The sequence below is a fragment of the Balaenoptera physalus genome (genome assembly GCF_965194825.1).
Source record: "Balaenoptera physalus genome assembly, chromosome: 3".
In the NCBI taxonomy this organism is placed as follows: Eukaryota; Metazoa; Chordata; class Mammalia; order Artiodactyla; family Balaenopteridae; genus Balaenoptera; species Balaenoptera physalus.
The window spans coordinates 117,244,742-117,267,350 of NC_138890.1; the positions used below are offsets into that span (position 1 = coordinate 117,244,742).

The window sequence follows — 22,609 nt, forward strand, 5'->3', positions numbered from 1 at the left end:
GGGAAATCTCCATTCGTTAAGGGTGTTTCCTTCTCTGAACAAGGAAGAGAAGAATGACTAAACCTCTAGAAACTCTTATCAGTGGAAAAGGCAGAGACTTAAATCTGCATAACTATACCCTCATTTACTCTGCTTTGCCTGATTACCTCCCCTAACTGCTCCCCCCATCATCTTTTGCCTTTAGCTGGAGATGGTATTTAAGGTGGTGGCTTGGGCCATTTGGGGGAGCAGGCAAAGCACAGTAAGTGAGGGTATAGTTAGGCAGATAGTTCCTATGTGTCTCCCATGTATATAGGAGGTATATGCATTATTAAACCTCTGTTTTTCTCCTGTTAATCTATCTTTTATTATTGAGGGGGGTAGGTCTCAGCCAAGAACTTAGAAGGGTAGAGGGAAAATTACTTTTCCTCCCCATAAACTATACCCTAAATGGCACAGCTGTAGATGTATTACAGTTGACCCTTAAACAATGTGAGGGTTAGAAGTGCCACCCCACACACACAGTCAAAAATCTGAGTATAACTTTTTTTTTTAAAGAATTTATTTTTTATTTATTTTTGGCTGTGTTGGGTCTTCCTTGCCGTGCGCGGGCTTTCTCTAGTTGCGGTGAGCGGGGGCTACTCTTCGTTGCGGTGTGCGGGCTTCTCATTGTGGTGGCTTCTCTTGCTGCAGAGCACAGGCTTAGCTGCTTCGCAGCATGTGGGATCTTCCTGGACCAGGGCTCGAACCCGTGTCCCCTGCACTGGCAGGTGGATTCTTAACCACTGCGCCACAAGGGAAGCCCTGATTGTAACTTTTGACTCTCCTAAAACTTAACTACTAATAGCCTACTGTTGACCTAAAGTCTTAACCAATAACATAAACTCTTGATTAACATACATTTTGTATGTTATATGTATTACGTACTGTATTCTTACAATAAAGTAAGCTAGAGAAAAGAAAAGGTTATTAAGAAAATCATAAGGAGAATACATTTACAGTACTGCACTGTATTTATCAATACTGTAAGTTTATGTCATCTGTTTATAAAACAAATCTGTCAGTACCTACATTAATATTGTCTTATATAAAACACTGTAGATGTTATACATATTATTAACACCAGATATCAAAAATAAAAAGATGTGGAAAAGAAATTCATGTTTTTTTTACAGTTATTTATTGAAAAAAATTCATGTGTAAGTAGACCCATACAGATCAAACCCGTGTTGTTTCAAGGGTCAACTGTACCTCTTTTCCCCAAAAGTCCCACCAAGAACCTTCTCCTACCCACTAAATGATTTGGATTTATTCAGACAGAAGTCAAATTAATGTAATTCAGTAACATTTATTTTACATAAAACAATTTTCAAAGAATACATTTAAAAACCATCCAGATACTGATTTTATTGCATTACAAAAAATTGAGAGGCACAATTGAAATATTCAAATAAATTGTGAAGGGTGGAGGTGGGGTGAGGCCTATGATCTCTATCCACGTTGTTCCTTAGTCACTGAGAGGCTCTGGGTCCAAGAGTCTCTACCATGAGGCAGTAGTGCACTTCATTTAGTAGGAATAAATCACATAAAATATATACTTTTATACAGAAAGTGTTATTGTACTGTCACTTTCAATTACTTATAAAAACTTCACTTTGAATTGCACAAAAGTTTTCTTTAAAATCGATAACTCCCAGAAGGTGGGGCTTAGAACCAAGTATCTCTCTAAATAATTCATTACAAATAATTCAGGTTCCATTTCTCCACAGATCAAAAAAAAAAATCTATGAAGACTTACAGTATTCAAATGGGACATTTAAAAAATTTTTTTATAGGAAAATAGGTTTACACATTTGTCCCTAATCAGCTAATGTTATTTTCTCCCTACTTTAAAACAAATCACAGAATATCCAAAGTTTTAAATCAGAGTACCTGCACCACAGTACAATGTGGCAGTGTTTATGTTAATTCATTTTGTGTATCATTCTACTGCAGAATCGGATTATCAAAAAGGCACATGGGTACATTCTTCGGAACAGTTTTGGTCTTAAAAAAAAAAAATCACACGTTTATAAGCAGTGATTTCAATCATGTTTAAAAACAAAAATACTAAACAGATTCATTTCCTAATCCAGGTGATACAGAATCCATGAGATTTCTTCAGGCACTTCACTTCCCATAGAATTTCTTGTTCAGCAGGTATATGAGAAGGTTTACATTCACTTTAACCTTATCAAACATTTTCATCACAGCTACTCCTTCATACTGCATCTGAAGTAAATCCTGAAATTGTAAGGAACACCAATCACATCTCCAATTTGACATTTCCCACATTTAAAACACATTCTAGAAGACTGTTGACAACAATAAGATTCGGTTGGCCTAAGGACCTCGGTGGGGATTCTTATACTTCAGTGTGCATTAGAATCACCTGGTTTAAAAACACGGGCCAGTTAAAACAGATTGCTGGGCCCTACCCCCAGGAATCTCTGATTCTGGATCTCTGGGGTGGGTCCCAAGAACTTGCATTTTAACAAGTTCCCAAGGGATGATGATACCGTTGGTCTGGTGCCATACTTTGAGAATCACTCACCTCGATGAAAGAAAACAAATTTTTAGAATTGATAAGGACTTTATGAGAGAAAACCATTACCGTTAATATTAGACATATAATTAAAAGTTTAATTATAATTGAAAAACTCAAGACACAAATGTTACTGCAAAATGAGGTATATCCTTTAGAAGAGCCAGGGTTTTCTAAAGTGGAGTGAGACAGTTCATTGAGGAGCAAAAAGAATATTAGAACTCCTCTTTTTATTTTTTCCTCATTTCTTGAGCATGTACATTTTCTATGTATTTTAAAAAGTAGATTTTGAGTGAAGTACCAAGAGCATGTATACTTTATAAATAAATAAATATAGAGAAATACGGAGAAATGATCTATTTACTGAGGAAAACTGCAAGACTGAAATTTGGAGACCACTGTACAAAGCAACTCCTTCCGACCTAGACTACTTCTGTTCCTGTATTCTGTTCCTCATTCTCCAGTAAGTTTATCATTCTGTTTCATTGCTGCTGTATAAACAAAGAAAAATTAATAAAATTTCCTTCGTTTATAAATTAATAACTGGCTCACACCAGCCAAATGCATGAGACTAAGCAGTAACATTTTACAATAACACAGGACAGGGGGGCTTTGCCAGATAGAAGATATCATTCCTGAACTGCCCTAGACTCATACCCAGGTCTCATTTTCCTGTTTCTAGCTCTGGAAATTTCTGGCTTCTCAATGATAATGCCTTGTGTCTATAACAAGCAAGGCCACCTGCAGAAGTTGGAGTCTTCTTTGAGAGAACTTGGGCTCTTGCCAGCTTCCTGCTCCACCTTCTCAATTATCTCCAACTGCACTCAACTAAACCCCTCCATTATTTAGATATGCTTCTGGGATGGAAATTCCATAGGGAAGTGAAGTTCTTTCATCAAGAATGGTTTTGCCTATTAAAGCATAGTGGAGATTCACTTTTCCTTTAGGAAAGGCAACATCTGTCAAAAACTCTTGGAAAAGAATGAAACCAATATGGTTAAATTGAGAAGGAATCATGTATGGAGGGGAATTAGCTGGGCCCCCCATGGGGAACAGAGGAACTCTGATTGCACTTGCAGTTGAAAGACCAGATTTTAGTCTTATCTCCACTATTTGCTATCTTACAACCTTGCAACATCATATAACTTCTCTGAGGTTCTGTTTCCTTGTGTGTAAATTGGGGCTGACACTGCCAACCCCATAGGCGTGTTATCGGGCATATGAGATCAAGAAATCTGCAAACACTTTGTAAGCTACTCTTGTCTGGTCAGGAACAACTGGAATCCTGTGAGAGAGGCAGTAGTGTAGAGAGATGAAGAGTTTGGATTCCAGCGGCCCTTCCATAACGTGCTCTCTGAATCCCAGTTCTTCATCTGGGAAAGGAAGAATACCAAGACTGCAGCCCTCCATAAACACTGGCCATTATTTATATAAGCAGAACATCTTCACGTAACTCACGCCTTCCTGTTATGTATATGGCTACAGGATATAATTAGGATATCATCTTTAGGAACTGAGGAAAGAGTGGGCTGAAGAAAACCTAGAAGCATAATGTTAGAAGAAATCTCCCTTTTTGTCCTCTTAGAAACAAAGTCCTTGACTCACACTAACGACCTGGCCGTCACATTTCTCTTTGGTAATTCGCTTCATATTAGAATTGTCTGAAAGCCATAAATTGTGTGAAAAGATAAGTCTGACTTTATGTCTGACAGCTATTATATGCAGGGCTGGCTCTGTGGGCATTCGACCTGTGCATGGTCCCATGATTCGAAGAAGGGCCCTGCACTTAGTTTAATGCTCTGCTGTCATCATCTTGAAATTCTCACCAATTTCGAGTAAGGGGCTCTGCATTTTCATTTTGCACTGAGCCCTGCAAATTATGTAGCTGGTCCTGATGATATGTCAATGACTGAAAAAATCTGGAGCATAATAGCCACCTGCATACAGCTAAGGAGTAACATTTTACAATTGTGTGTCTAAATGAATGGTGTGAACAGCTAATCCTACTATGAAACTTTTAACAAAGGAGCAAGTGAAGCTTGTGTTTGCACAGTGTTAAAAGGAAGTCCTGTGGAATTCCTGAGGCCTCTCTAAACAGGTGTCTCCTGGTCACTTGTGATTCATCTGTTGTTCAGTTGATGTTTATTGGGCTTGGATCATTTCCTTCTTGGCAATCACATGATATGTCTTTCCTACAGAAGAATCACTAACCAAGGCATATCACCACAAGCACACTCTTTTCTCTTCCCATATTTATCTAAATACTCCACACAGTAACTCAAGACTTTCAGTTAAATTTTTAGATGGATACATTTAGTGACATTTAAAATAAACAAGAAAATAATACCGTTAAGTATACTTTTCATAATTATATAATATCTTCAATTTTCTCTCTTAACTCTAAATTACTGCATTATCTCAGTGTCTTTATAAAACCCATTTAGCTCTCATTTTTTTTTTAGGCTTATAAGGAATGCTAGACAGAAAAGAAGGGCCCTGGTATTTTATCCCATAGGTTAGGGGTGGAGGTGTAACTGCACTGATCTCAGCCACAGGCTAGGGAGGCAGTGAGGCTGGAACTTACACCATTCCCAGTGGCTTATCATGATGTTCCATGTAGATACATGCAGAATACCTGGGAACAGTTTTACAAGTAGTTTGGGGCCCAGGTAAATAGGTGTTATTTCCATTAAAAAACTCAATCACATCAAAAAAGAAAACTCAATCACATCTCTAAATTGATTCTGTGCAAGGATTAAGCTGGGAGTAGATAAACATTTACTTGCACCCTCCCTCCTTTTTTTTTTGGTGGCACATAAACTGTTTTCTCAGTTTCTGCTCAAGTATATTTGGCTTAAATGTGGTTCTTATGAGAAAATAGCAGTAATTCTGACTGCAAACACCATTTTTCTATTTACAGATATCTGTTTTGCACAATGTCTTTCTTTCTTGTGATCCCAAATAGTTAACAAAGAAATTTAAGAAACTGATGCAAAAATAATTCTAGGAAGGAGAAAGGGAAGAAGGAGAAATGAGATCCAGAAAGTTCCAATCCTGGGTATACGCTATCTTAGGAAGAAAGGCAATTTCCTAAGAAAAGGAAACTTTCCAACCTTTACTTAATAGCTCTGAATACTTTTACATACATTATTCTTTTCTCTAAGCTTCAAAATGAAAACATAGCTTAGAAAAACTCACTGCTATGGTTTACCATTTAAAAGCAGTTTAAGTTCCAATAATTTGGAAAATCATAGCTTTAAAAAAATCATCAACACTTAAAGTAATACTGGCAAATAAGGCTGGCATTGGTCTCCTGTTAAATTTCATTGTTGTCATGAAGAATGCAAGCCAGGGGCTTCCCTGGTGGCACAGTGGTTAAGAATCCGCCTGCCAGTGCAGGGGACATGGGTTCGAGCCCTGGTCCGGGAAGATCCCACATGCCGCGGAGCACCTAACCTCATGCGCCACAACTACTGAGCCTGTGCTCTAGAGCCCGCGAGCCACAACTACTGAGCCCACGTGGCACAACTACTGAAGCCTGCACGCCTCGAGCCTGTGCTCTGCAGCAAGAAAAGCCACTGCAATGAAAAGCCCGCGCACCGCAACGAAGAGTAGCCCCCGCTCACCGCAACTAGAGAAAGCCCGCGTGCAGCAACGAAGACCCAAGGCAGCCAAAAAAAAAATTAAAAAAAAACAAACAAACAAACAATGCAAGCCAGGGAAGCCAAGAAGGACCCCCACTATAAAACTCACCCCAATCTGCAGGAATCCCAGCTTACCTGAATATTGAGCTGCACCTTTTCCATCTCTACACCCAGGAATTTTGATCTGACATCGAAGATGCCCACATCTTCAGTAGATGAGATATCAAATGTAACATTTTTAAACCTAGTGAAGAAAGGACCATTCACACATGTGGAACTGCAAATATACGCTTAAAGCTGAAACAAATTAATGGACTCCTAAGTTACCATTCCTAGTGAACAGCCTGCTGGGAAAATTCTAAGGAAGTTACCCCAAATCTCCCACCATCAGTCCCCAGTTTGGCTCACTGGAAATAGGTTTGACGGCTCGTGTTGAGATCTGCAGCCCACGGAGCACTGAAGTAGGTGCTTTGTTACAAGAGAAATGCAAAATATTGTCCTTGCTCTTAAAGAGCATACTATACAGTTGAAATGATATGCGATTCACAGAACTATAAATGCTGACTTATACTGCTGACAGGCCAGTTGAGCATTTTAGATGATTAGTTTTACAGCAACTTCAAAGGGGAAGAAGCATCTTCTCTGAGTTGGTCTCAGTCAAGAGAAGGCCGGATGGGATAAATGGAAGAGAAGCCAGGCCTCGGAGGAAGCCGGAGTTACAGAGGAGGACACACAGTGAGTCTGGCCTCCCCCAACGGAAAAGGGAGTGATGGAGCACAGGACTTAACGGTCCTTTTAAAATGGCGAACCCATCAGTGCCTGGTGTGGGGCTCAGAGGAGGGTTTCTCCTCCACCTCAAATACACACAGTATTAGCACACTGCTGGAGTGGCTCTGACCCAGGCATCAGCACACAGTCCGTGGCTTTCACATCAGAGAGGTACCGTTTTGCAATTGTAAACAACTCTCATTGAGCAAGACCAAAAGGCAGCTTTTCTTTCTCACTGCTATGACTCAGTTCCTTTGGAGGGAGAGGCGAGGCTGGCAAATCCCAACACACTGGCTGAGCCACGGGAAGCACAACCACTCGATCAGCACTTAGTCTGACCAGCAGCACCAGACGCTCCAGGCCTGATGGGAGGACTAGAGATTACAATACACGTGTTTTCTCCTGTCATCTGTAAGCAAGGGGAAGCCCTGACGGACCAAGTGAAGCCTTCTTCAAGGGCCACAGGAAACTGAAGTGGGAGTCAGATTTGATGGGAGGGATTAGAGGGCGCGTGTGCTTTGTACAGATCCTGGGTGCCACTCACTGGTTTATCTGAAGATCGTCTATGCCCAGGAGGACACCCTTCTCATGCAGTTTTGCTGCGGTGTACCTCACCGGCTTCGCTCGCTTTGTCCCTTTGGGTTCTCCTTTTGCATCAAGTTTAATTGACCTCCGAGTATTTCTGACAAAATAAGAACAGACCATCCGTCGTGAAGATGGCAAACTCAGACGTTCCCGGCAGCGCAATAACCAGCACAGAGGGCACACCACTGTGCACACCTGGCCCCCACTATATGGAACCTGGGCAACTTTATATTGTGTGATAGTCGGCGACTACCTTCCCGGTGCAGTGCAATCTCACTACTGAACTGTTTAAGGAAAAGCTATTTTCGAGGTGACTCAGGTTTGAATTACAGACTAATATGTTTCATAAAACTTGTACTTTGCTGTCTCAGGCATATTGAACCATGTGGCTCGATTAAGTCATTTCACAAGCAGCTTAGGTGCCATAACATGAACTGCGTACACACTCCTAAAGAAAGGTATCACTAGGAGTGCTTTAATTTATTTAACAAATAGTACGTGGCCATTCCTGTTTTCTAGTGCTTTCTAAATACTGCCTCACATTTACAAAATTAACCTTGCCATAGTATTCTGAAGTAAATTCCTTTCTTCTGTGTCATTTCATTTAACTCTCACAACAACACTTGTAAGGCTGGTACTCCCAATTCCCTCTTAAAGATGAGAAAATTGAGGCTTCAGAGATCACTGGACTGGTTCAAGATCACACAATGTAAGAGAGAATCCCAATCTAGCTCACCTGACTGCAGATGTTGTAAAATGCCTTGTCGTAGTTGCAATAAATACGTAAAGAAAGCCCCTGACAAGCTTATTTCTACTAAATATCAGCTTTACCAACTTTTTTCCTCCCAGGAATAGCATAAAAGTAATTTACAGGCTGCAAGCAAATGAATTAAAATTCAGAACTAGTGGGGCACAGATAAATGAGATTTAAATTTGGTTATATTCCTTCATCAAATCTATGATTAATGTAATTGATTTTTCCATATAGCACCATTTCCTAGTGTCAATTTGACTACAAGGGTTACATAAAAATACTGAATTATGTATTTAAATGGGTAATTAAAACTTGATTAGTATTGACCTTAGTCTAGTGATAAGAATAATTATGAGCAAAGAATACTCATTAAAAGTAGCTATATTGTGACAAAAAAAACCTATGATATGTATGCTAATGGGTAATAGAGGACTGATGAATTTTGTCTTTTGTGTAAATAATTTTTAAGAACCAGTAAGTAATTTAAAATCATTAAGCTGTGCTGTGCAATAGCAAATATCTGGCGTTACCTAACATTTTCAAGTATACAAAAACTGTTTATTGTTAACATCCCCAAGGGTAGCTTTTTTTTTTTTTTAATAATAGTGTTTAAAACACACCTTTGACTAAAAAAGAAGGAATAATGAAAGTGCTTCCCCAAGTGTTTAAAGCTACTTGTTTGAAACACAACAGGGTAAACTACTTTAATGCCAATGTTAATAGAGAAGTAACATGTTTCTAAATTCATTCCTGACTTCTTAGCTCACAGTGGCAAATCATAAAATTGAGATTCTAGTTTTTGGTTATATAATAAAGCAAAAGTTTGCTACCACACCCAACCCGACAGCCCAGGATTGTAAAAGAACGGATACCCCATATAAATCATGACATTACAAAAGAATATATGATTTCAACTTACTTTCTTTTTAAGTTGTCTAAACAAGTCTTTATGTAGGTGTCATAATAATTAATTTGCTCTTCAAAAAATGCTGCCTTCTTGTTAAGTGCATTCAGGGTCTGTTGAAGTTTTTCCAATTCAGCTTTTCGAAGCTGACGATGGATTCTTTGATTTCGAATATCCTAAAATAACAAGGAAAGGCCATGGTATGAGATTTAAGCAGGAGTTTGCTTTATGATATTGCCCATTTGGAACAGGAAGAATATCTAGTACTAAATCACTATCTGTGACTGTTGTAGTTTTTTTTAGTCACCTCATTTTAAACCCTCAACACCAAAATGTTCCCTTTTTACTTTAGAACTGGGAGTGTCTGTATTTCATTTTAAGAGAGGTGCTAAGGTTGATGGAAAAGCAGAGAAGCAATTTTAGATTAATTGTATACGGAGAAATAGTGTTTTTAAAAGGGCACAAGGAAGACTTTAGCAGGAGGAAACTTCTTCAGAATATTTTGAACATTCTACTTTGAAGAATACTTTACCCTGAAAAGGGTTACATTTCATCATTACATTCATTTTCTTTTTTTTTGGCCGCCCCATGCGGCTTGTGGGAATCTCAGTTTCCCGACCAGGGATCAACCTGGGCCCTCGGCAATGAAAGTGCAGAGCCCTAGCTGCTGAACTGCCAGGGAATCCCCGATTTTAGAAATTAAAAAAAAATACACTTTTTAATCTGAAAAATATTTCTCAAGATTTGCAAAAACAACTGGGGTCTCAAGACTGATTGAAAAAATTCAACATGGATAACTATTACTTGGATTTAAATAGAGTTCCTAGAACATAAAGTTGACCAAGCTGCTTACAGCTTACGAGAGATACATTATATTTAAACTTACAGACACACAATTCTTTTTTTTTTGTAATTCTAATTGGTAAATTAAAAAAATGTTTCATTTAAGAAAATGGTGCCTGTTTAATATTATTTTTCCTTTGTGGACACTTAAAAAACATTCCTCTAGGAATCCAAAGACAAACACATCCTTCTTAAGTAAAAATTCTTCATTAAGTAGAATCTTTTGGGGGATGCCTTCATGATAGCGTTTTTCTTTTTCCAAGACAAAAGCATCAATTTCTCTACTACACATTCCCTAAGAGACATATTTTCCAACCCAGAGCTATAGAAAAAAACGTTACTTCCCTTGAGTCACTCAGGCTGGGAGGAATAAGCCTACTGCCAGAACTGACCATAACTTTCCATGGAAGAATGAAGCTGAGTGCATTTCCCTCCCAGAAGTTAAGAAAATTTATTTTTTTTCTGATCATGTAACTGTCCTTAACCTCCAGACCCATTTTAATTTGCATGTTTGGATAAAAAGAATGAATTTTTTTTTTTTTTAACCCAAAATATATACTTCCTTATCCTTGGCAAACAGATCTAGCCTTTTCCTGTGATGTTTCCTTGCACTAATTTGATATCCTTTTCTCAGGAAGTTTCTCAACTGTCAAAATACGGGAGGAGAAAACGGAAACTAACTTTGAAGTCTGAACTGCATTCAGGCTAAACTGCTTAGAGGCAAATTCTCAGGGACACAGAGGTGCCATCTCAGTGGCAGGTCCCATGGGCAACTGGGTTACATGACAACTAACAACTCAAGAGAGAATTCTCCTAAAAGTGTCACTTTTAAAACTAGTAGGTATTGTTTAAAGCAATAGATGAAACTTGTCTAGTACATTTCCTAAGCATTTATGTCTGGTGTGTTTCAACTCTTCTAATGACTTGGGGGAGTTGTGATTATTCTCTATGAAAAGTCATCAACTTCTCTGAAACCTTAAAAAATCTGTAATATTGCGGAGGACAGCAACCATATGTATATAACTATGAATTCCTCATGGCACCTCAAGAGTCCCAGCGTGTGTGTGACCAATGATGAGCACATGTCTGCTAAGCAAAGGAGAAAGAATACTCTTTCCAACAACCTTGGCAATCTCATTGAGAATGTCTTGGTATTTATTTTTGGATGACACATGTCCAGTCTGTTCCAATGTCCGAAGATTCCTCTGGATTTTCCTCTTCTTCTGCTCAAGGGGCAGCTGTGCATCTTCAACCATAGACTGGCTATGCTTCATGTCTTCGGGAGTCCTGGAATCTAAAACTGCACGGCTCACCATGTCTGCGGCATGATCTATCTCCTGGAAAGGGAATATCAAGATGTTGATTTATCTCTGATGCCCTAATCTCACATTCAGAAGCTGTACAAGGCAAGTTAATATCAAAGTGAAAGAGGTCCTCGAGCCAAGGTCCAGAGACAGAATTACAATACGTTCTTCATGGGTTTTGAAGTAGGTCTTTGGGAAGGAATTACTTTGTCTTTCTGAGAAACATAGCAGTGGTGGCAGGTCTACTTTGAGCGAAATTCTAAATAGCTACTTTATTGCTAAGATGACAAGTTACCTTAGTAATGGACATATTATCAGGGATAACTGATATTTTATAATTCTCTGGATGGAAAGATATCAGTTTTGGATAGGACAGTCCAGATGAGGAAACTAAAACTAGATTATCCATCCATTAAAACGTGGCCATGAGAACTCTGAACTCTAACGTCAGCCATATTTACAGAGATTGATAAGCTGTAAAGGCTTTGTTCTGGTAAGGGAATCGTTCTCAAACTTCCGACTCTGAAAAACCTGCAGGGTTTCTTTGAACCAAAGGAAATTAAGAGTATTCTAGCACAAAATAAGTTTCCAAATAAATGATAAGTAAATAAATGAATCAAGACAGTTTGGATAGTTTGTTCAAAAAACCAGTAATAACAAGAGACTGGTGGTCTTCCCATGTCACAGTGCCAGACAACTGATTGACACTGTAGACAAAGTCTAAGAATATAAATGACAGATCAACTTTATGGACACAGTAACAGTAAACCAGGTCAGCAGTAAACAGTAACAGCAGCAGCCAATATTGTTGAGAACTTAATATGTATCAGATATTATTCTACCCACTTAACATGTTTTAACTGAGTTATTCCTGAATTGGGTACTATTATTATTATTCCCTTTTTGCAGTTGAGGAAATCAAGGCATAGAAATATTTCTAAGTGCCTAGAGTTACAGAGCTAGGAGTTACAGAGCTATACTTGATCTCAGAAGTCTGCACTCTTAGTGACTAAGCTACATTTGGGGAAAAATAAAATATTCATTAAGAATTAAAATTCTTATACTCAGTAAAATAGTCTACCCACCTTGTTTAAAAATATTCACACTTTAACAAACATCAGATAACTTGACATTATTATATATACTTTTATTAAAAACTGTGACAGAATGATTTCTTGGCAACCAATTAAATTAAGAATGATTCAGGAAATTACATGTAGCCCAGCTAAGAGTAACTAAATAGATAATTTTGTTAGCGTTTGTTTAGGGAGTGGCAATTATTGAAACTAAAGCAATATCATTGAAATTAATTCAGAATGAACTAAATAATGATGCATTTTCAAGGATGCTGATAAAAAGATTATTGCAAGATTGTTATTAAAGTTTAATAAACTTTAGTTATTTACACCAGGATAATGGTGCTCTGACCTAATGGACTCAAGACGTTTGCTTCCGAAGCATTTGGAAAACAGTTTTAATGTGCGGGACATTTCTTCAAGTTAGCAAAAACATAAAATATGAAAGGTATTTTTCTATATCCTGTCGACCAGAAGGATCTCTTAAGTGACTTATCTGCCCATCCACTGCAATGAATACAGTCTTCATTTTTAAGTAGTCCATTCTTCTTTTCCTTTGTTTCCTACACTCACTGTTCAAAGTTTACAATGAACATTCAGAGGCTTTGAAAGACCCAGAACTATCTTCCTAGTCTAGGACAAAATTATTCAGCATAAATACAGTGCTGCATTTTTCTATTTCATTCCATTGATATTCCATGGATTTTATATATAGCTGAACTCGGTTTAATTCCTTACTTCCAAACCGTGTCAGATACAGTTTCTCTGAGATAACAGTAAACATTTGGCACGAAGACTTGTTAACAAAATCAGCTCATATCAAAGGTACTTATTATTTTACACTCTAAGGCCAATTACCTGTTTTGTACTTGCTGGTGTCTCTAAGATTTCTGACAGTGTGCTCCCTGGTTGGTTCCGGATCACATCAATGATCAGCTTTTTGGTCCTTACAAAACATAGAAAGGAGAGACAGGCTTTCAGACAGCAGTCCTGATGCACAAAAATCTGCGTCTCCCAAGGGAGTGAACAAGCACCTACAGAGATGAAGCCTCAAAGAGAATCCCTTAAAATAAAACCGTCTCACAGAACTTCACCACGTCTGCTTTAAGGCTCCCCAAAGTTTGTGAATGCTTGATAATCAAAAGTCTGGGTTTTATATGCTTGATGTTGTCAGATTATAGTGTCAGTATCATGGGCACAAGTATGTGATAAGATCCCTTATCTAAGTACCTGTTCTTCTTTTTAGACTGAGACTACTTTTTGACGAGAAGGAAGGATAATTTGGCCCATGACTGTGGAGGGTGCAGGAAAGGTCCCCCTTTCCTAACTTTAGTAACATTTAAACTTCTGAGCCTGTTGAAAACATCATAAGCCTTTAGGAGCCAGAGAAGCTGTTAGCTTTCCTGCTCTGAGAAGGTTATGAAACACTGTGAAGGCCAGTGGGAGCCCGAGTCCTGTGTGGGCTGTGGAGGCTTTGGCTGCTGGATGACACAGCAGCCAGGAGGATGGGTGTCTGGGAGCCTCAGGTCTGGGGGCGGGACGAACCCATCGGGTGGGCGAGAACTGAAGAGCTGCTCGGTCACAAGAGCTGGAACCCCTCTGTTAGTGCTAAAACCATCTATTTTTTTCATATGTGTTCTTTAGGGTAATCAGCCACCCTTTACTAATTAAAGATCAGGTTATGGAACTATGTAAAAAGATTTTAACATAAAAGGCAAATGGTCAAATGTGCTCCCTTTTACATGAGTGGGAACATTATTGGACATCGCGTCCCTTCAAAAAAAAAAAAAAAGGGGGGGGGACATAAGCAGAAGTTGCCTTAAATTACAAACAGGTCTAACCAACGTCTGAAGTTTCACATTGCGTTGAGCCTCAGTTCTTTCCAAGGCATTACATGGTATCACTGGATGATGAATTTCTTCCTCAACTACAGCAGAAAATGTTCACACGGCATGAAAATTGGAAAATGAAAATAAAACATCGTTCATGTTTTGAAGCATTGGGGCGACTGCTCCCAAAGGACAAGAGGAAACTTTCAAAGAGAATTCCAGATATATTATTTTTGCAAACAGGATAAAATCCAATAAACCATCTGTAACCATTATTTTTCTCCTTTCTGATTTATTTCAAGTCTGTATGAGAAGAATGATCACAACCATTTCCTCTGGCCCATGACCCTTCACTGCTGGGGATTTACAGGCTGTCTGGGAATGCACAGAGAAACGCTCCCCCAAGAGTCAGAGGTGGGCACACAGCTCATTACAGCCACGTGGGAGACGGCCCTGTTCCTGAGGCTTAGAGAGCCAAGTATCTATCGTTCCTGTCCCACACAACTCCCTCCTCCAATCATCATTATAAATGCATTAAGCTGGAACATCGAGTTAAAAATAAAAGCTCTGGGTGATTTTAACAAATGTAAATACAGTGACTGTCTCTTATTTGAACTAATATTCTAGGAATGACTGACGATATATGCTTCCAGGAAACTCCCAGCTCGACTCTTTAGGGACGCTATCTGATGACCAAAATGACCAAGGGCACTCAAGTATGCCCTGCTAGGGACAAAGAATGTTTATTTGTTCAGGAGTGGCTGGAGGACAAACTGCTCACATAGCCTTTCTCTTGAAATTCTACTTTATGTCAGGCCTCCACTGGAACCCACTGCCAAAGTTCTACCCCAGACATCTTACGTGTAAATAACCATCCAGTTTCATGACAGGGAATTCAGTACCTCGCCCTGTGGTACGCCTAATGGTTAAGAACACTGGGTCAGACAGATCTAAGGTCAAATCAGGGTTCCTGTTGCTTACTAGGCGTGTGGACTTGTGCAAATTATAAAGTCCCTATAGGTGGGTTTTTTTTTTTTTCATTTATATAATGGGAATCTCTCAGGACTGAATGAAAGATGCATGTAAAGCCTCTCCCTAGGGTCTGACATGTGGTCAGCACTCACATGGTCACTAAAGCTGTGCTGCCCAAGATGGCATCCACTGGTCAGCAGGTGGCCAGTGGGCACTTGAGACATGGCTGGTCCAAACTGAGATAAGCATTAAGGGCAAAACACACACCAGATTTGGAAGGCTCAGTATGAAAAAAGGAATGTACCATGTATCATGAACAATTTTTTTACACCGATTCCATATTGAGATGACAACATTTTGGATATATTGGGGTAAATAAATATATTAGAATTAATTTCACCTGTTTCTTTTAAAAATGTGTCTTCTAGAAAATTTAAAAGTAACTGCGTGGCTGACATGAAATCTCTTTTGGCGAGCACAGCACTGGAACAGCCCATTCTTAAATGGGAAGCCCACTCTGAGAGGCCTGCCTTCCAGTACGGTCCACTCACTGGACCCAGTGAGTCACAGGACATCAGCACCGAGGGGGACCTTGGGCAACAGTCCAATCCCTGATTTTACAAATGAGTCAGCAAAGACCTAAGAGGTTCAGTCGTTATAGAAGGTCACATCCTATTTTCTAGAGTTGCAGGAAACAAGTCGAATTCCCTTTCCTCATCATCAGCCCCTCATCAACCTGCAGAGAGTGCCAGAATTGTGTCTCCGTCCCCTCTTCTCTTTTTTCCAAGTGAAACGCCTCAGTTCCTGAAACCTCTTCACAATAGGAGTTAAAGAGAGTTTCCAGTCCTGCTCACATTTCAGTTTGCCAATGACTTTAAGACATGTCCCCTCCCCACCTTAATGCAAACACAATATTCTAGATATGGTCTGACCACCATAAATCAACTGGTTCAAGTTTTGGCCCCATGGCTGTTCATATAATAGGTAAGACAGGCTGGTCAAACTCTGCCACCCTCCCTGAATTAGGAGAGTTAAGAAAAAAAGAAATACACCAGGGAGTTTCTTCATCATAGCTCTGCTCAAATCCCGTGGTCAATGAATGAGACCGCCTGGTGCTTGTAAACTGGTGTGGTCCCACAGGTTTGGCCATTGCACTCAAAGGGTGTCTGTTATCACATTCTGACAGGACCATTCCTGAGCCTCCCCCTCTGCCATCTGCTTTACAATGTGCCCAAGGTTGAAAAGGAATTGGTGTTTGTGGAAGCTAAAAAATATTTCCAATTGTTTAAAATTCTAATAACATGATTATACACTTTTATCACCAGACCTTGAGTATCTCCTTAGCCATTTACTGCTCATGCCAGCTTGGACTAAAAGCAAGAAAATCTTGCAACTGGGATGATGGATGCCTAAACTGAATTATGTGATAGGAAAAAAATTCTTAAGAGATGACAACTTAAGCACTCAGGCAGCTAAGTATGAATAAAAGCCATCTATAATGCCTTCTACTTACACACATACTTTCATAGAAAAGCAAGCTTAATAAAGGCCAAAAGGATCACATACTATAAGTTGAATCGTAAGTTATAATGAGAGAGATTTTCTTTTCTTTTCTTTTTTTTTAGTTTATTTATTATTTTTAGCTGCATTGGGTCTTCATTGCTGTGTGCGGGCTTTCTCTAGTTGCGGCGAGCGGGGGCTACTCTTCTTTGTGGCGCGTGGGCTTCTCATTGCAGTGGCTTCTCTTGTTGCAGAGCACGGGCTCTAGGCGTGCGGGCTTCAGTAGTTGTGGCTCGTGGGCTTCAGTAGTTGTGGCTCACGGGCTCTAGAGCGCAGGCTCAGTAGTTGTGGTGCACGGGCTTAGTTGCTCCACGGCATGTGGGATCTTCCCGGACCAGGGCTCGAACCCATGTCCCCTGCATTGGCAGGCGGATTCTTAACCACTGCACCATCAGGGAAGCCCGAGAGAGATGTTCAATTGTACAGTTCTTTATAATTTATAAGGTGTCACTGTGTGACTTCATTTACTCACCAGAGTCCTCCCTTTCCCATCATCTCCCCTCTTCTCCATTTGATGGATGAGGAAACAAATGGGGAAGTGATTTGCTCAGAGTCCAACGGCTAATGTGTGAGATTGGGGCTGTAATCCCACGTCTCCCTAGGACTCCTCAACCAGGCTTTTTTGTTCGTTTGTCCTTTTAATACCACCATGCTTAGTAGTATTAGCAAAATGGCAATAGCCCAAACCGAGGCTCCCTATTCCTTAAAGATATGGAAGGGAAACAGAAATAGAATGTTTCTTCCTATTCCACCATGTGCCTTCATGTCCCTTACTCTATGTCATTCCTTCTCTGTGGCCTGGGAAGCAATGCCCCAGCATCAGGTATACAATAGCTGCTCTGCTATCATTCTTACTGTTTATTCTATGATCCCTAAGAGTGCAAAGGACAGTGACCTTGCCCTCAAGTTGTAAAACCTTGTGATCAAGAGTGTAGGCCCGGAAAGATTTAAGACTGTCTGGATTTGAACCTATGCCCCACTTACTAGCTATACTACCAGGAAAGGGTTTTTGTCTGTTCTGTGCCTAGTTTCCTCTTACATAAAACCCAGGTAATAACCTCTACCTCTTGGAGTTGCTGAGAGTATTACATGATCCACAGATGTTGTTATAGTATACATGCTGTTATGTTATTACCTATATTCATATCCATATCTATATCTATAGGACAGTCCCTGGTACATGGTAAGCACTACATAGGTGTTTGGCATTATTATCATCTTCATCCTCATCTAATTATTAAGAATTATGAAACCAGCATGGAATTAAATTTACAAGCATAAGGATTAACAGTGCCTTATTCAGGGACCCTCATGAAGATGAATTACTCATCACTGGAAAGCTAGTGATTTTGTAATTAATAATAAGGGGGGCATTTTGAAAGTTAAAAAAGTTAACAAGGAGGCAAAATAGTTTTTTGATAGAGAAAAGCCAGTTATTTTTACCCCCAACAGCTCTGCATTCCATGACCGTCTACTTCTTAGTAACTTCTGAAAGGCACTGTCTGATTTCAGTTAAATTTGGTTCTCTAATGAAGAGTCTCAAGAATTATATTTTATGTTTGAGTTAGGAATTTGGCTTATTAGCTTGGAAGAAAGTCATCCCCATAAGAGTTTTCGAATCAGTATTTCCAAGCGTCTATCAATGGAATATCAATGGCCTATGAATTTAAAGCATGTCAGTGCCCATCTACTTGCTTCCCATAATTTTAGAATTTAATTTCCTCACCTCAGAGATAAAGACTCAGACTAGATGGTCTCCAAGCTCCTTGTCAATGACACATTTTATGATTATCTGTTAGTATCAAGATTTTGAAATATATACTTAAGGTATAATGTATTTGGAAGTAAGGCTAGCCTAACATCATGGAGCGAACTCTACTGACTGTTTTGGGCAATACCCAAATTCCACTTTTGGCGAAGGCTACTTGGTCAGTCTTCATTTCAAGTTGTTATCCACGATGATCCACTGGGCTGCTTAGTGAAGGGCTCTGCTAACAGCAGGATCTCGAAGTATGCCCAGAGGAAGGCTTTCTAGACCCCAGAGGCCTATGAAAGCAGTACATTATTGAATCTATTAAAACATTGGCCCAATAGCCTTTTCTATATAAATTGAAAAGTTGATCCTACAGTTCACATGGAATTGCAAGGAACCCCAAGTAGCCAAAAGAACCTTGAAAAAGAACAACTTGGAAGACTCATACTTCCCAATTTCAAAACTCACTACAAAGCTACAGTGATAAATGCAGTGTGGTACTAGCATAAGGATAGGCATATAGATCAATGGAATAGAATTTAGAGTCTAGAAAACCATACATGTATGGTAGATTGGCTTTTGACAAGAGTGTCTAGACCATCTAATGGAGAAAGAATAGTCTCTTTAAGAAATGGTGGTGGAAAACTGGGCATCCACATGCAAAAGAATAACGTTGGACCCCAACCTTCCACCATACACAAAAATTAGCTCAAAAGGGATCACAGACCTAAATATAAAAGCTGAAACTATAGAACACTTAGAAAAAAACACAGGAGTAAATCCTCATGATCTTGGATTGAGCAATGAATTCTTATATATGACACCAAAAGCACAAGAAACAACAACAAAAAATAGATAAACTGCATTTCATTAAGTTAAAAAACTTTTCTACAGAAAAGGATATTACCAAGAGAATAAAAAGACAGCCCTGAAATAATGCCATTTGCAGCAACATGGATACAACTAGAGATTATCATACTAAGTGACGTTAAGTCAGAAAGAGAAAGACAAATACCATATGATATCACTTATATTTGGAATCTAAAATATGACACAAATGAACCTATCTATGAAACAGAAACAGAATCACAGACATAGAGAACAGACTGGTGGTTGCTGGGGGGGTGCGGGGGGGGGTTGGGGAGGGATGGAGTGGGAGGTTGGGAGCAGATATAAGCTTTAATATATAGAATGGATAAACAACAAGGTCCTACTGTATAGCATAAAGAACTATATTCAATATCCTATGATAAACCATAATGGAAAAAAATATATTAAAAAGAAGAATGTATATATATATAACTGAATTACTTTGCTGTACAGCAGTAATTAACACAACATTGTAAATCAACTATACTTCAATAATAAAAAGACAACCCACAGAAGGGGTGAAAATATTTGCAAATCATATATCTGATAGGGGTTTACCATCCAGAACATATAAAGAACTCTTACAACTCTGCAACAAAAAGACAAACAATCCAACTAAAAAATGGGCAAAAGACTTGAATAGACATTTCTACAAAGAAGATAGGCTGACAAGCACATGGAAACATTATTAATTATTAATCATTAGGGAAACATTATTAATCATTAGGGAAATGCAAATCAAAACCACAATGAGATACTACTTCATACCACTAGGATGGCTATAACAACAAAATAAAACAGAAAATACATTTTGGTGAATTATGGAAAAATTGAAACTCTCATACTTTGTTGGTAGGAATATAAAATGGTGTAGCCACTGTGGAATAAAGGTCTGGCAGTTCCTCAAAACAGAATTACCATATGATGCAGCAATTCCACTCCTAGGTATATATCCAAAAGAACTGAAAGCAGTGTTCAAATAAAAAGATGTATATAAATGTTTACAGTAGTACTATTCACTACAGCCAAAAGGTAGCAACAACCCAAATGTCCATGATAAATGTGGTATGTCCATACAACGGAATGTTATTCAGCCAAAAATATGCTGAATAAGAGAAGCCAGACACAAAAGGCCACATATTGTAAGATTCCATTATATGAAATTTCCAGAATAGGCAAGTTCATAGAGACAGAAAGCAGATTAATGATTGCCAGGACTGGGGAGCAGGGCCTGAAAAGATGCCCCAGGGTCATTGGGGAATGACTGCTTAATGGATATGGGGTTACTTTTGGGGTGATAACAATGTTCTGGAAATAGATAGTTGTGATGCTTGCACAACATTCTGGATGTACTAAGTGCCACTGAATTGTATACTTTAAAAGGTTAGATTGGTAAATTTTATGTTGTGTGTATTTTACTACAAAATATAAGGGTAAGTAAATAAATAAATAAAACCACTGGCTGGCTCTACTTGGAATGGTGATTGAAGTAGACAGTACTTTTTTCTGGCACACAGTGGGGAGGGAGCCACACAAGGGCTGAGGCAAGTAGGACAACGCACCAGGCCTTCCTGGCTAAGATGCATCGCTGCCCAACACACCCGACTTTCATGGTTTTGCTTTTGAAATGTGCACTCCAAAAATTCACAGAACCACGGAAACTCAGATTCAGCAATAAGTATAAATATACACGATGTTCAGACTCTTTGATGTTTTAGACTACCCAAATCATGATCTTCATTCATTAATGCATTCATTTGAGTTGACTGCATTTAGAAAATGGTGTTCAAGTAACAGACAAAATTAATTATGAAAAAATTTCTTCCTGTTACTTTTAAAGGACAAAGCTTATGAGATCACAGGATAACTGGCCTAATTTAATTTGCATGGTGGAACCACAGGATCTGTATTTCCAGTTACCTTTGTAATTGGCACATCCTCAGAGGAACCCAGGGAGCAGCTTCCACAGTTTTCCCCCTTTTTTTCTGTTGCCCTGTCCTGAGCTGCCTCTGCAAGTTCAATCTGACTTCATCATCAGTAGTTTAAAGGACATGCCCTCAACTCTTATGAAGCCAAGTTTGTGCAGGAGTCCTGCAGCTTGTCCTGGGTCCCTCAGGTGAGCTGTGTTCTCCATCAGACTGCAGAGCCCCGGCAGGCAGGGACCCTTAACGGCTTGATCACCGCTGTGTCCTCAGCCTCAAGCCCAGTGCCATGGACACAGAGTAGATACTCAAGTATTCGGCTACGTGAACAAACAGATCCTTAGAGATAATCGGAGCACAAAATAAACAAGCCTAGTAGAAGAAGCACATATGTACATATTGCAACATAGCACACTAAGTTTTTTTTTTTTTTTTTTTTGCCATTTTCATGGGATTGAATATCTGGAAAAAATCAACTAGAAGTGAGTACTGTCCAAAGCGTGTCAGTGGCAGAACAGAAAGCTCCTGTCGCAAATGAAAACAACCTCAGAATTCAGGGCCTGTACCTTGGAAGTCGTGTGTGAAGTACTATTTAAATACTTATTTATTTCCTTTTCTCCCCATTTCCCACTTCCACTCTCCACCTCACCCCAACGTACAACTGTTCTGATGTGCTAATACGAATCCTTTTGGTTATATTAGTTCTTCAAAACTGTATTGTTTGGTGAGCACCTGGCTTTGGTTTATGGCGTTTCGATTTATGGTGATGGATCATTCTTTCTTACCCTGTATGTAAAGGACTGACGTGGAATGTCCACGAGGCCTTGACGGAAAAAGTACAGTATTAATTAAGAGTGTGAAAGCTTCGTTTGAAATCTTTGGGGACAAGAAATTGAGTATAAATAAAGTCAAAGTTGGTCAAGATATCCAGGCTTAGTTTAATAGGCAAGGTGTCTAATAAATCAGATAATAACATTATGTCTTATAGTGTGTACCTTTTACGTTAACATTTTTAAAAATTTTTAATTAATTAATTAATTTTTATTTTTGGTTGTGTTGGGTCTTCGTTTCTGTGCGAGGGCTTTCTCTAGTTGCGGCGAGCGGGGGCCACTCTTTATCGTGGTGCGCGGGCCTCTCACTACCGTGGCCTCTCCTGTTGCGGAGCACAGGCTCCAGACGCACAGGCTCAGTAGTTGTGGCTCACGGGCCTAGTTGCTCCGCGGCATGTGGGATCTTCCCAGACCAGGGCTCGAACCTGTGTC

At 39.3% G+C, this 22,609-nt stretch overlaps 1 protein-coding gene across 2 annotated transcripts in view; it reads right to left on the reverse strand.

The window, feature by feature from the left end:
• Positions 1-1,307: 1,307 nt before the first annotated feature.
• Positions 1,308-22,609, reverse strand: part of IQGAP2 (IQ motif containing GTPase activating protein 2) — a 284,130-nt gene continuing 262,828 nt past the window's right edge. For both annotated transcript variants that reach the window (XM_082457089.1, XM_082457090.1), the window contains exons 31-36: positions 13,300-13,387; positions 11,186-11,398; positions 9,234-9,394; positions 7,520-7,657; positions 6,343-6,451; positions 1,308-2,262 (exon numbers count right to left, since the gene is read on the reverse strand). In XM_082457089.1, coding sequence (XP_082313215.1) covers positions 2,149-2,262; positions 6,343-6,451; positions 7,520-7,657; positions 9,234-9,394; positions 11,186-11,398; positions 13,300-13,387 — 823 coding nt within the window. In that variant the 3' untranslated portion in view covers positions 1,308-2,148. The remainder of the gene's footprint in view (positions 2,263-6,342; positions 6,452-7,519; positions 7,658-9,233; positions 9,395-11,185; positions 11,399-13,299; positions 13,388-22,609) is intronic.